The following is an 11906-nucleotide window of genomic DNA, read 5'->3' on the forward strand; positions in this document are numbered from 1 at the left end:
GGCTAACTCTTAACTTTTATAAAGAATATCTCTTTGGATTTGAGACTTTAGTCTTTGCAACTTTACAGATCTTCTTTATGCACCAAGAGCTTGTAACACTAAAGAGAAAGGAAAAAATGAAATCGCATCATATGACCCCTTTAAAAAAAAAAAAGACCCTCTAACACAAGCATTCCTTATTCTTTTTCTTTATTATTTAAAAAAAAAAACCTTGCTATGTGTACTGCGTAAGGCTAACCTAGACTTGTCACAGTACTTTGACACAGTACACGCACGGTTTGATTGCTTTTATTGTCCTCATTTGTAAGTTGCTTTGGATAAAAGCGTCTGCTAAATTACTAAATGTAAACTTTCAGATGAAAAAACAGCAAAATTCAGTCCCAAAGTGTGAGATATGGGTAAAAGGCTAAACATATTTTACAAAAAGGTTTTTTTTAAACACTAATTTAACTTGATAGATAATTTAACAAAAAGTATTTTTGACACCTAATGGTACTCTATACATAACCGGGCCCACAACATTTTTTAAATGGTTATATCTCTTTAAAAAAAAAATTCGGTCTTGCCGAGCACACATTGATACCTAATGACGAAGAGGAAGTAAGTAGACGAAGAAGATGCATCGAGGCAAGATGAATGTAGCTGCTGGTCTCATTGGTGTCTGAACACAAATAGCTTTATGACAAACGCGACAGCGAAGTCCTACAAAAATCTCAATAAGAGGGAGTTGTTATGGAGAGGAATTGCAGAACAAATAGGATTCGATGTGTACCGGGGTATTTCTGTTTTTCATTAAGCGCCATCTAATGTCAGGGAGTGAATTTGCATGTTCACTCGGCTCATCGCCAGTGAAAATCACTTGGGTATGAGCACGCAAGACGCGTCGAAAAACGCTGACGATAAGCGTGCGTGATAATCGTCCCGGTGTGCACGAGGCTTTATTCTTCATTTTTTTGACTTATTTATTTTATACAACTAATGATTGTCTTTTGTGCACAGAGTTTGGCGGTTCAGAGGCCATGGATGTGGACACAGGTGCAGCAGCAGACAGTGAAGCTCCTAAGGTGCGTTTCCCAGCGCTCTTCCTCACACCATGTCTGCTTTGCTTTTAGAGAGGAGATCAGAATTTTGAGCACAGTCATGTTGTGAGAATAATCAAAAGCAGCGACATATTCTTCATACCCATTATTCAGAAGCTCTTGCGAAACTTGATACAGCCAGCCAAAACCACACAAAACAGAAATGCTGATTTAGATTTGCATCTACTGAAGGAAATGCCAGTGATTGCAAGGCAGTTTTAGGAAAGTTATGTTTTAGTCTTTGGTTCTGTCTAAATGAAGCGCTGTATGAGAGCCGCTTTGATCTTGCCATACTATAACTGCACATAAGAAAAAAAAATCGAATTCCTTTTCTCCATAGGGGAAATGAATTGTCACGATAACTTATGTACAAATAAGACAGACCTACTGTGAGATATGAGGTTGTTAATCGATGGTACATGCTTCTGTTGAATCCATCAGTCCTCATTATTTCAACTTCTGTATTAAATAATATCCCTATGCTAATAAATGTAATATACATTTTAATATACATACATACGCACACACACATCTGTATGTCTATATATTTGCAATTTTTTCCCTCATTAACTAGTTAAGTACACTCAGTTAAATACACAGTCTTGTACTTTTGTCTTTTTGTCTGATTTTCAAACACTTTTTTTGCTTCAAATGAAAGTTTGTAATGTTGTGATTCACCTCGTAGCTGGTTGGTTTGGTCTTGAACAAAGACTTTTTTTTTTTTTTTTCAATAAAACCTATGGAAAAAGATGAATGGGAAAAATACTTCTGGAACCCAAGCCATTGCTTTGGATAAAAGCGTCTGCTAAATTGCTAAATGTAAACTTTCAGATGAAAAAACAGCAAAATTCAGTCCCAAAGTGTGAGATATGGGTAAAAGGCTAAACATATTTTACAAAAGGGTTTTTTTTAAACACTAATTTAACTTGATAGATAATTTAACAAAAAGTATTTTTGACACCTAATGGTACTCTATACATAACCGGGCCCACAACATTTTTTAAATGGTTATATCTCTTTAAAAAAAAAAATTTGATAAAAAAAAAAAAAAAGAATGTTTTGAGGGCCTCAACACACTTTCAATCCACTACTAAAAACTATGCAGTTTTTAGAAATGTTTATATATCGCTCCCAGGTCAAAACGGACCCGGATGCGTTATGAGGGCTAAACATCACTGAAGCTGTGTGACAGACCCTCTAAATGAATAAATATCACTCTTTATATATCACTACTCTCAAAATACAGATCCATTCTAAATTGGACTAAAACATGTTTAAATGGGCACTGATTTTGTTCTGGGTTTCTTCACATTTCCCATTTCACAAATTACTGTTGTATAAAAACAAGATTTGGTGCTGCATTTTGTCTATAGCTAACAGATTATTATCATGTTATAAATATCATGCAGCATTTTTCTTTAAATACAGTAACCTAAAATGGGTTAAGTGCGTTGATGCGGTCAGAAATCTGTCCTGATGTTTTGATAGACTCTGCAGGTCATGAGGAAAATAGCATGCGGGGAGTGTGGAGAAATCAGTTCTCACAGAGAAGAAAAGTGGCTTATGAGAGAACAAGCCGACTCAGCACTCTGAATTCACTGATGTACCGCAGTACATAGAGAGAGAGAGAGAGGATGGGGCTGTGGAAACATGCTGCGCATCATCATCATCCTCATCCTCATGAGTTCAGCTACAGCAGCGACGCAGTGCACATCTGCTACACTAACCTACAAACCAACACAACCGAAGAACGGCGATCCAGCGCTGCTTTCTGTATGTTTATAGTTTCTCTCATTCTCGTTATTTTTTTAAGTTTTATAGAGGAAACTGGTCACCCTAAAAATCCGTTCCTGGAGTTCCCTCAAGGCTAAACTGAACATTTCTACGCGAGCGCTCTCACTGTCCAGCGCGTGCTGCGGTATGCGCCACTCTCTCTGATAACTCGCGCGGGGTTCCTGCTTTGATCCGCTTCAGCCTTGCATCTCAGTCTCTCCCTTCATATCTGAACGTCTCTACCTCTTCTTCGAAATTTTAATTTTAATTGTATCACCTTTTGCCTTTTCTCCTTCAGTGAGGCACTCTGAAACAGCTGCACGAGAATGTAAGTATTTGCTCAGACTTTGTATTCTGCTGATTTTGTTACAATTACAGGCCTATGAAATATAAATTCACTTATGCTTTTTTACCCTTACATACAGTTACTTACATACGTTGTTAACAGTTTTCAAGCTTAATTTCCCAGGAATGTGTCTTAAATTTCTATTGATTTGTTGGAGATTTGTTGTCATGCAGGTATACAAAATTATGCCTATGCCTATATACAGCGAGGTCTCTCTTAGCATCAGTGACAATCAAGATTAAATATTTATAATTAAAAAATGTTGATAGACCAAGATATAAGCTAGACCTCCTTGGTATTGAGGCTTATACGGATTTTAAATGTAAAAAAAAATTATAAAATACATTTTTTTTTAATGAACCTGTATGTATCATATGCGTGTGTACATGATTAGTATAAGACAATGAAAACCCCATATTGGTCGACCACTAATTTAGACCTTATAATTAATATAGTAGTCAATCTCTTTTCAGAAACATACTCTGTTTGAAATACTCTAACTGGAAAATCAGACCATAACTTGTGCACCAGTCAGCAACTTTTTTTTTTTTATTAATCTGTCATGGTTCTCTTTGAATGTTCAGGTCTGCTGCAGATGATGCCAACCCAGCAGGTGCTCCTGGAGCCCCAGGTGGCCCTGGAGGAGCCGGTCCTCCTGCTCCCCCTCCAAACACCACCAGCAACCGCCGACTGCAGCAGACACAAGCACAAGTGGAGGAGGTGAGTGTGTGTTTGTGTGTAAAGAGTTTATGGACAAAAAAATGGAAGCATTATATATGCACAGGACAGCATGAATTTGTGCAGTTTTGCACATACATCATTTCGAATGACCAAAATACAAATCAATGATATTGCAACACAAGTATTCAGTGTCGTTCTTTCTGGTCTCATGTCTTTCTGTGGTTGTGGTCTGCAGGTGGTGGATATCATGCGTGTGAATGTGGATAAGGTTCTGGAGAGAGACCAGAAGCTCTCTGAGCTGGACGACAGGGCAGATGCTCTACAGGCCGGGGCGTCACAGTTCGAAAGCTGTGCTGCCAAACTGAAGAACAAATACTGGTGGAAGAATTGCAAGGTGAGTCATTGTGACTGCATGAAATCAGCTCAGCGCTCATACAGGATATTACGTATGACTTCATCATTTTAATTAATAATTAAGCGAGGGGATTAGATAGAACACCAAATTTAACAGGAAATTATATGATGCACTTTTTTTTTTTTTTCTTCAATAAAACCTATGGAAAAAGATGAATGGGAAAAATACTTCTGGAACCCAAGCCACAGAAAAATTGACAGTCACTGTTGCGCTGTATGGAGGATTGATATTTTTGCCAGTTGTGTTCTTGAAGTTGACCTTGTAGCCAGTGAGATATTTATGTTTTTCCAAGAAAACCTGGAGCTAAACTGATTAAATTTGGAACTGCTAATAATGCATCTGAGGAAGCAGATAATCTATACTGAGCTGCTAAATTTATGCATTTAATTTGTAACATATATATTAGTTACTGCCTTTAATTTGTCAAGAGGTAAGTTTATAATCACATACAACTATGCCCAGGACAAGTGCATGAAACATCCCAGTTGAAACTCTTTGTGTGTTTTGTAGGAGGATGAGGAGGATTATGATGTGATGCAGGATCCAGAGTTTTTGCAGAGTGTGCTGGAGAACCTTCCAGGTGTCGACCCCAACAATGAAGCCATCCGTAATGCCATGGGCTCTCTGGCGTCCCAGAACAGAACAAAACCACCTGAGGGCAAGAAAGATGATGAGAAGAAATAGAGGAATAAGATGTGTCTGGACTGACAGAGGACAAGGGCAAATACAACTGATGAAAGGTTTCCTACTGGATTATGGATAGAAATGAACACAGAATTCATATATAATTTTTAAAAAAAAAACAGCAAGAATAACTGAGTTAATGAGATTTCTTAACAAATGTTAGAGAGAGGAACAACAGAACAGACTAACAACAAACTCTACTGAAAGAAAAGAATATCCCAAAAAATACTTCTTGCATATAATGGTGAATGAGCATCTTCATTTGTTCCTTTTAAGTATCATCTAAGTAACATCTGATCTGAACATATTTGGTGAAGCAGAAAGAAATGTCAGACAACACTACTTCACATAGTAGTGCTCACTTCAGTGTTTATTTGCTAGTTATTTCATGCCAACCAACTATAGTTTCCCTTGTGGTTTTTGGATTTCTTTCTTTGTCGATTTTGTATCATTATTTTCAGTTCCTTTTATAATAAAGGGCTTTGTTATGGGTAAGGGAATCTGAAGAGTACCATGTTATTATATGTTTGTACTGCATTTACCCCTTTTTGATTAAAAAACAAAAGAGAAATGATTAAATTAATGCATAAAACTATTCATTTCTAAAGTTGTTAAAAATTATAAAATTCCTTTGACTTTAGAACTCATGATTGCTCAAAAACAGTCAAAATTTTTCAATGCTAATTATTTAATTCTAATCAAAACAACATAAATATTACTATGAAAAGTTTTTAAACAAAATAAATACATTTTACCTGCATATACTGAATGACTTGAATGGTGGAATGACCTGCCCAACTCGATCCGAGCAGCTGAGTCCTGAGTCCTTTCAAGAAACGGCTAAAAACACATCTCTTCCATCTTGACCCTCTAACTCTAGCAATCTCTATTCTATTTCTATTATATATACTTGTCGTCTTTAAAGAGGTGAGTCATCGTGACTGCATGAAATCAGCTTACCGCTCATACAGGATATTACTTATTACTTTGTCATTTTAATTAATAATTAACCAAAGGGATTTACAGTGAAAAACTGAAACACACCAAATTTAACAGGAAATTATTTGATGTACTCCAGTGTTTTCTAAAATAAAATATAAATAATAGATGAAAAACTTACTTAAAAAGTGTCTGTAATATTTAAGCTGAAGTTGATGTACTAAAATACTAAAACTGAACTAAAAATAAAGTTATATAGAAATATTTAAAGAAAAATAAAAGCACACAATAAAGCACATAACACAACAGCATGTAGCAAACTTAAACTAAAACTAAAAACGAATTCAAAGTATTAATAAATACTATAAGTAATACTAAAATAGCTCAGAATGTACTCAGAAGTGTTAATGAACTAACATGCAGGAGTAAATAGGTCAGTGCTTGTTGCTTGTGCTTTGCTCAGTGATTTTGTTCTGTACAACTGCTAGTGTCAATTAGTTAATTTGTGTAAACAGGAGGGCCATACTTGAAAAAAACTTCCCGATACTTATACAAACCCTGATGGAGTGTCTTTGGCACAGAAATACTCCAACGTCATACGTCCAACGCATTTTTTTGATGATTTTAGCATGAGAATCCAACACTTTAACAGTGTAAATAACTCCGAATGCATGAAATAGCATTAGACCTCCCCTTTAAATCCATTCTCCAGATTTTCACCTAAACATTTATAAACAATCAGACTTATGATTTTTGCCAGGCAGCTGATAAAATGAGCAAATCCCATTTGTAAACGTTTGTTTGCTGTATTCTTGAATAATACGGTAAACAGGATGTTTGTGTTGCTGTCTTCTTGTAATGTAGAGTGAGGGATAAATTGTGTGATTGCAACAATTTCTGTCCTTTCCTTTCGTCCCTCAGATGATGATTATTATGGGTGTCATTGGAGTCATCTTCATCGGAATCATTTTCTGTGAGTTTTGAATCATTTGAATGGCTATAAAGTTACAATTGGTACAAAGGCAATTATAATTCTAAAGGTACAATTATACCTATCATTAACCATACCTTAAAAATGAAACCATTTGTAATTCTTTGAGCTGGATTTCTGATCATAGTTCGGCATTTATATGGAGATTTTAAAGTTTCAACTCCAATCTCTTTAATTGTTTTCAAGGATATATTTACTGTTTATTCAATATCTACACTCTAAAAAATGCTGGGTTAAATATAACCCAGCGCTGGGTTATATTTAACCCAGCATTTTTTAGAGTGTAATACCATTATTTGCACATCATTTTCTCTTTAGTAACGAAAGGTTACACAGGTAGTTTCGATTGAGCAGGCACTTTCTGTTGGTGTCCATACCTATATGTGCTTAGCCGTCCTGTGATGCTCAGGCTTCTTTTATTAGAGGCATCAGTGCTGGTGCTCAGACCTATGTGAGTTTGTGTGTTTAGTGGCCAGACTGGACCAGCACCGCACAAGCTCAATTATTCATCATTACACTCATTACAGTGAATTATTCATTTAAGAGCAGTTGTGTGTAGCAGTGCAGAAACACGTGTCGCAGTGGAATATCGACCACCTCTTCCTTCTTATCTTTCCTTATCTAGTGTATTTCTTCTCTTGAGCCGATCCACCTGCAGCGAATGAGAAAACGAATGAGTGAATGAAGAAAACACAATCGTGAGCTCCGCCCATTTTCCACATCCTTCTCGCTTCAATCTCGATGTCTCTCCGTTTAGTCAGTTTTCACCTTGGTGTGACAGTAGTACTTGACCCAGCGGGTTGTTTTGACCCAGCGGTTGGGTTGTTTTTGGGTTGCTCAGACCTATGTGAGTTTGTGTGTTTAGTGGCCAGACTGGACCAGCACCGCACAAGCTCAATTATTCATCATTACACTCATTACAGTGAATTATTCATTTAAGAGCAGTTGTGTGTAGCAGTGCAGAAACACGTGTCGCAGTGGAATATCGACCACCTCTTCCTTCTTATCTTTCCTTATCTAGTGTATTTCTTCTCTTGAGCCGATCCACCTGCAGCGAATGAGAAAACGAATGAGTGAATGAAGAAAACACAATCGTGAGCTCCGCCCATTTTCCACATCCTTCTCGCTTCAATCTCGATGTCTCTCCGTTTAGTCAGTTTTCACCTTGGTGTGACAGTAGTACACCGATATTTGCTCTCCTTTCTCCTTTACCATGGAATGAGCACATTTCAGTTTCTCTCTCTCTTTCCCTCCCTCTCAGAATCTCCTGCATTATTTAAACATTCTGCAGACATCATACATGCACAGAGAGAGCAGAAGAAAAACAGGCCAATAAGAATAAGTGGGAGAGGCCAGGAAGAAAAAAAATGAGGTGGCACTTGTGAAAAAAGTGCTCGTGGAGGAGGCGTGCAATACTGTTTAAAAGGTTGTGGTCAGAATTAAAAGATAATAATAATACTTTTATTCAGCAAAGGTGCATTAATTTGATCAATAGTGACAGTGTCAGACAATATTTCTAATTTTCTATTCATCAAAGAATCCTGAAAAAAACAAACGTATTATGGTTTCCACAAAAATATTAAGAAAAACTGTTTTCAACATCCATAATAGTAAGAAATGTTTCTTGAGCACCAAATCAACGTATTAGAATGATTTCTGAAGGATCATGTGACACTGAAGACTGGAGACAAATGATGCTGAAAATTCAGCTTGGCCATCACAGGAACAAGTTACTTTTTTAAATATTAATATAGAAAACAGTTATTTTGCATTGTAATGATATTTCACAATATTACTGTTTTTACTGTATTTTTAATCAAATTAATGCTAAGAAATACAGGTCACATGATCCTTCAGGAATAAGTCTATGCTGATCTGCTGCTCAAATTAACCTCTTGAAAACTCAGCTTTGACATCATGAATTACATTTGAATTACATAAATTACAGTTTGCAATATATTCAGATAGAAAACAGTTATATAGTGATATTTCACAGTGTTACTGTTTTTATTACTGTATTTCGATCAAATGAATGCAGCCTTGGTGAACATAAGAGAAACATTGTAAAAACAAACTTTTGAATGGTAGTGTATGTAAGAGAGAGATGAGAGCGTGGAATAGATGACCGTAAAGTGAGATAGACATTCTTTCTGGCTCTTTATTGCCAAAGCTTTCTCGTCTGACCTTTCGGAGAACTTTTAGAAATTCATATTGACATAGTCTGTCCCTGCAGGTTTGCCTCTTAACCCAGTATCAGTACTGCTGTTGCCATTACCCTGTTATTGAGATACAATTCATGAGCCATCATTCACTGATTTTTAATCTGAATGTGTGTGTACCTAAAATACTGACATTTCCAGAAGAACAGAACAAATAGACAGATCATTTATGAGAATAGCTGTTTTTTTCTTACCTAGAGGTGCACAAGTAATGAAAATGAACAGTAAAAATACAATGCCAAGTCTATAATAAAAGGGACAAGTGATAATTCTTTGCACACACAGAAGGATCATTTGTTTCTTTTGACTTGCATGGCAGAATAATCCCACTGTGTTACGTGTGATATGTTAATTTAGTACTATTAACTGCCGGTTATGTGCTAAATACATTTCTTGTTCTGTGGAAAAGCCTCATCTGGGAACAAGATGTGAATGCTACGAGCCTGCCAAAATGTACTGAAACGTACAGAAATTCACAGATAATCGATGCAAACAGAGCATAAACGATAATCTATACTGCCATGCAATATACAACTGTTGGTTTTCACATTCCTTCGTCACAGCACAGACTTTTATAGTTTGTTGGAGAATGTAGACATGTCTATTTTTCTCTTGTAAGATCAAGTGAGACAAACTAAATATGATGACAAATTATATGTATAAATATGAATGAAAGCATATACCATCACAGAGGGGTAATGCCATCAGCTCTGATGCCAGTATTTTAATAGCAAAAACAGCATGCTTATATGCCCCTGATACTTTAATGATGCCAATAAAACCATCGACAAACCCTCTGCTGTTGTTTTTATTTCACAAAAGCAAGGAAAATGTACAACAAATAAACAACATCCAATAGATTATAACATCAGAAATGTTTTTTAAATTCATTTTATGTTTATAGAATAACTTATGCAGGAAATTGATTTTGACAACTTCTATTAAAACAAATGTACCATGACTGAATGAAAATAAACCCATTTGAAGACAGTTGCGGACAGATGAAGTAAAAAAGAAAACGTAAGATGGCTCGTTCCAAGAGATCACACAGAAGACTGGTCCTCAGTTCTCTTAAAAGACAAATAATGATAATTCAATAATACATTTAATATCGTCTTCTCACCATTGTGTGGTCTTATACAGTATACACTACTTTTTTTTCTTTTTGGTGCTCAATAAACATTTCTTATCATCAATGTTCAAAACATTATGCTTAATATTTTTGTGGAAACTGACTTTTTTCCCTGTATTATTTGATTAATGTAAAGATCAAAAAGAACATTTAAGTATAATTTTTTTTTGTATCAATATAAACATACTGTCACACTTTACTGTCACAATTTAAAGCATCCTTACTGCAAAAAACTGTTAATTTCTGTAAAAAACAAAATTAGTTTTGAACGGCAGCATATATAGTTAATATTAAATATAGTTGCTTGTGAATGTTTTAAAAAGCTAAACTCACCTGCACCTCTGAATGCTTGATACAAAAACACCACTGATATCGCCAACATTAAGACTACTGTCCAGAAGACTGTGTCTGTTCAATTAAAAAAGTTCAACAGCTTCATGAATATTTCAATTAAGAAATGTAACAGATTTACTCGTTTTTTTATTGACTAGTTTGCTCTATGATCAACATTGAATTTACACAAATCATATTTGTGAAAACATCATGGGTAACCTAACACAAAAAAATCTCTTACCTGGGTTAGGTTTGTCCACAGTCAGAGTGGCATCACTCGGAGTTTCTAGGGCTGGATGAGAGACCCTACAGGTGATAACCGTCCCGGGTGGGTTTTTGTCGGGCCGTAGGGTGAGGTGAGAGGAGAGGGAATATGTTCCATCACTGTGCTGCCGATGGCTGGAGAGGGAGGATTCTTTTGACAAAGAGACAGGCTCTTCTTCAGACGGTGCCTGGGAAAACCACTCCACCTACAGGAGCACAGGGCTGTCAGGACACAACTCCAAAACAAGATCAAAATACGATCATCTGATTGTGAGCTGACCTGCACATCCAGAGGATAGTAGCGATCACAATGGCAGCTCAGTTTCTGGGGTGTCGTGTCCTGAAATGTCAGTTTCTCCTCAGATAGTGTGATACGAGGAGGTTCTGGGTGAAGAAATGGGATGGAATATTTGACAATTTTCCTTGAAATGAAATTTAAGGATTTGTGGATGAGAACAATTTATGGGTTTCTTCAACTTTTGAGCAAGCTGTATGTCCCATGTGTGGATTTTTATTAAAACGAACATATTTCAATTTACATGAAGTTATATGAAGCTCAAGGCATTAGAAACTTTGGTAACACTTTAGTATAGGGACCAATTCTCGCTATTAACTAGTTGCTTATTAGCATTCATGTTTCTAGCATATTGGCTGTTTATTAGTACTTATAAAGCACATATTCTGCATGACCATATTCCTAATCCAACCCAATACTTAAACTTTTTTTTTATTTTTTATTTTTTTATTAAGAGTGCAAAACATACGGTGAACACAAAACACAAAAACAGCAATAGAACAGTAATGATAATAACAGCAATGAAAATAAACAGTGATGACCATCTGACAATAATAGTAGTAGTATTCAAGTAGTACTAGCATGCATAATAATAATAATAATAATAATACTAAAGATGGTGATGCTAATAATACCTTGTGATGACGGCAACAGTAATATCAAATAATAATAAAAGTAATGATAATAATAATAATAATAATGTAATAACAATCGTAATAATAATAATAATGTAATAATGACACATACCCAACACA

The 11906-nt window shown here is 35.8% G+C and overlaps 3 protein-coding genes across 4 annotated transcripts in view; 2 read left to right on the forward strand and 1 right to left on the reverse strand.

Moving 5' to 3' along the window:
- The window catches only part of LOC107741977 (26S proteasome non-ATPase regulatory subunit 4-like), a 17747-nt gene extending 12663 nt beyond the window's left edge, over positions 1–5084 (forward strand). The window contains exons 9-10 of the mRNA XM_016554805.1: positions 1000–1064; positions 4805–5084. Of these exons, the coding sequence (XP_016410291.1) occupies positions 1000–1064; positions 4805–4978 (239 nt within the window). The 3' untranslated portion in view covers positions 4979–5084. The remainder of the gene's footprint in view (positions 1–999; positions 1065–4804) is intronic.
- LOC107741978 (vesicle-associated membrane protein 2-like) lies at positions 3138–7673 on the forward strand. 2 transcript variants are annotated; one of them, XM_016554807.1, is made up of 5 exons: positions 3138–3180; positions 3783–3918; positions 4115–4273; positions 6839–6890; positions 7534–7673. In XM_016554807.1, coding segments are annotated over exons 1-5 (366 nt in total). In that variant the 5' UTR covers positions 3138–3178; the 3' UTR covers positions 7551–7673. The 2 variants fall into 2 exon arrangements, with proteins under 2 accessions (XP_016410293.1, XP_016410292.1); XM_016554806.1 differs by lacking the exon at positions 3138–3180 and having other exon boundaries at positions 3726–3918.
- A 2325-nt stretch (positions 7674–9998) lies between these two features.
- LOC107741975 (tapasin-related protein-like) overlaps positions 9999–11906 on the reverse strand; it is a 12558-nt gene continuing 10650 nt past the window's right edge. Inside the window, exons 6-9 of the mRNA XM_016554804.1 lie at positions 11137–11240; positions 10834–11062; positions 10593–10667; positions 9999–10197 (exon numbers count right to left, since the gene is read on the reverse strand). Of these exons, the coding sequence (XP_016410290.1) occupies positions 10190–10197; positions 10593–10667; positions 10834–11062; positions 11137–11240 (416 nt within the window). The 3' untranslated portion in view covers positions 9999–10189. The remainder of the gene's footprint in view (positions 10198–10592; positions 10668–10833; positions 11063–11136; positions 11241–11906) is intronic.

The sequence above is a fragment of the Sinocyclocheilus rhinocerous genome, unplaced genomic scaffold (genome assembly GCF_001515625.1).
Source record: "Sinocyclocheilus rhinocerous isolate Xijiao unplaced genomic scaffold, SAMN03320098_v1.1 scaffold2451, whole genome shotgun sequence".
Classification (NCBI taxonomy): Eukaryota; Metazoa; Chordata; class Actinopteri; order Cypriniformes; family Cyprinidae; genus Sinocyclocheilus; species Sinocyclocheilus rhinocerous.

Bases quoted from the DNA above. Each gene is read 5' to 3' on its own strand.
- LOC107741978 (XM_016554806.1), top strand. From the start codon at position 3,775: ATGTTCAGGTCTGCTGCAGATGATGCCAACCCAGCAGGTGCTCCTGGA. The intron at 3,919-4,114 runs GTGAGTGTGTGT...TGTGGTCTGCAG, and splicing joins CACAAGCACAAGTGGAGGAG to GTGGTGGATATCATGCGTGT. The intron at 4,274-6,838 runs GTGAGTCATTGT...TTCGTCCCTCAG, and splicing joins ACTGGTGGAAGAATTGCAAG to ATGATGATTATTATGGGTGT.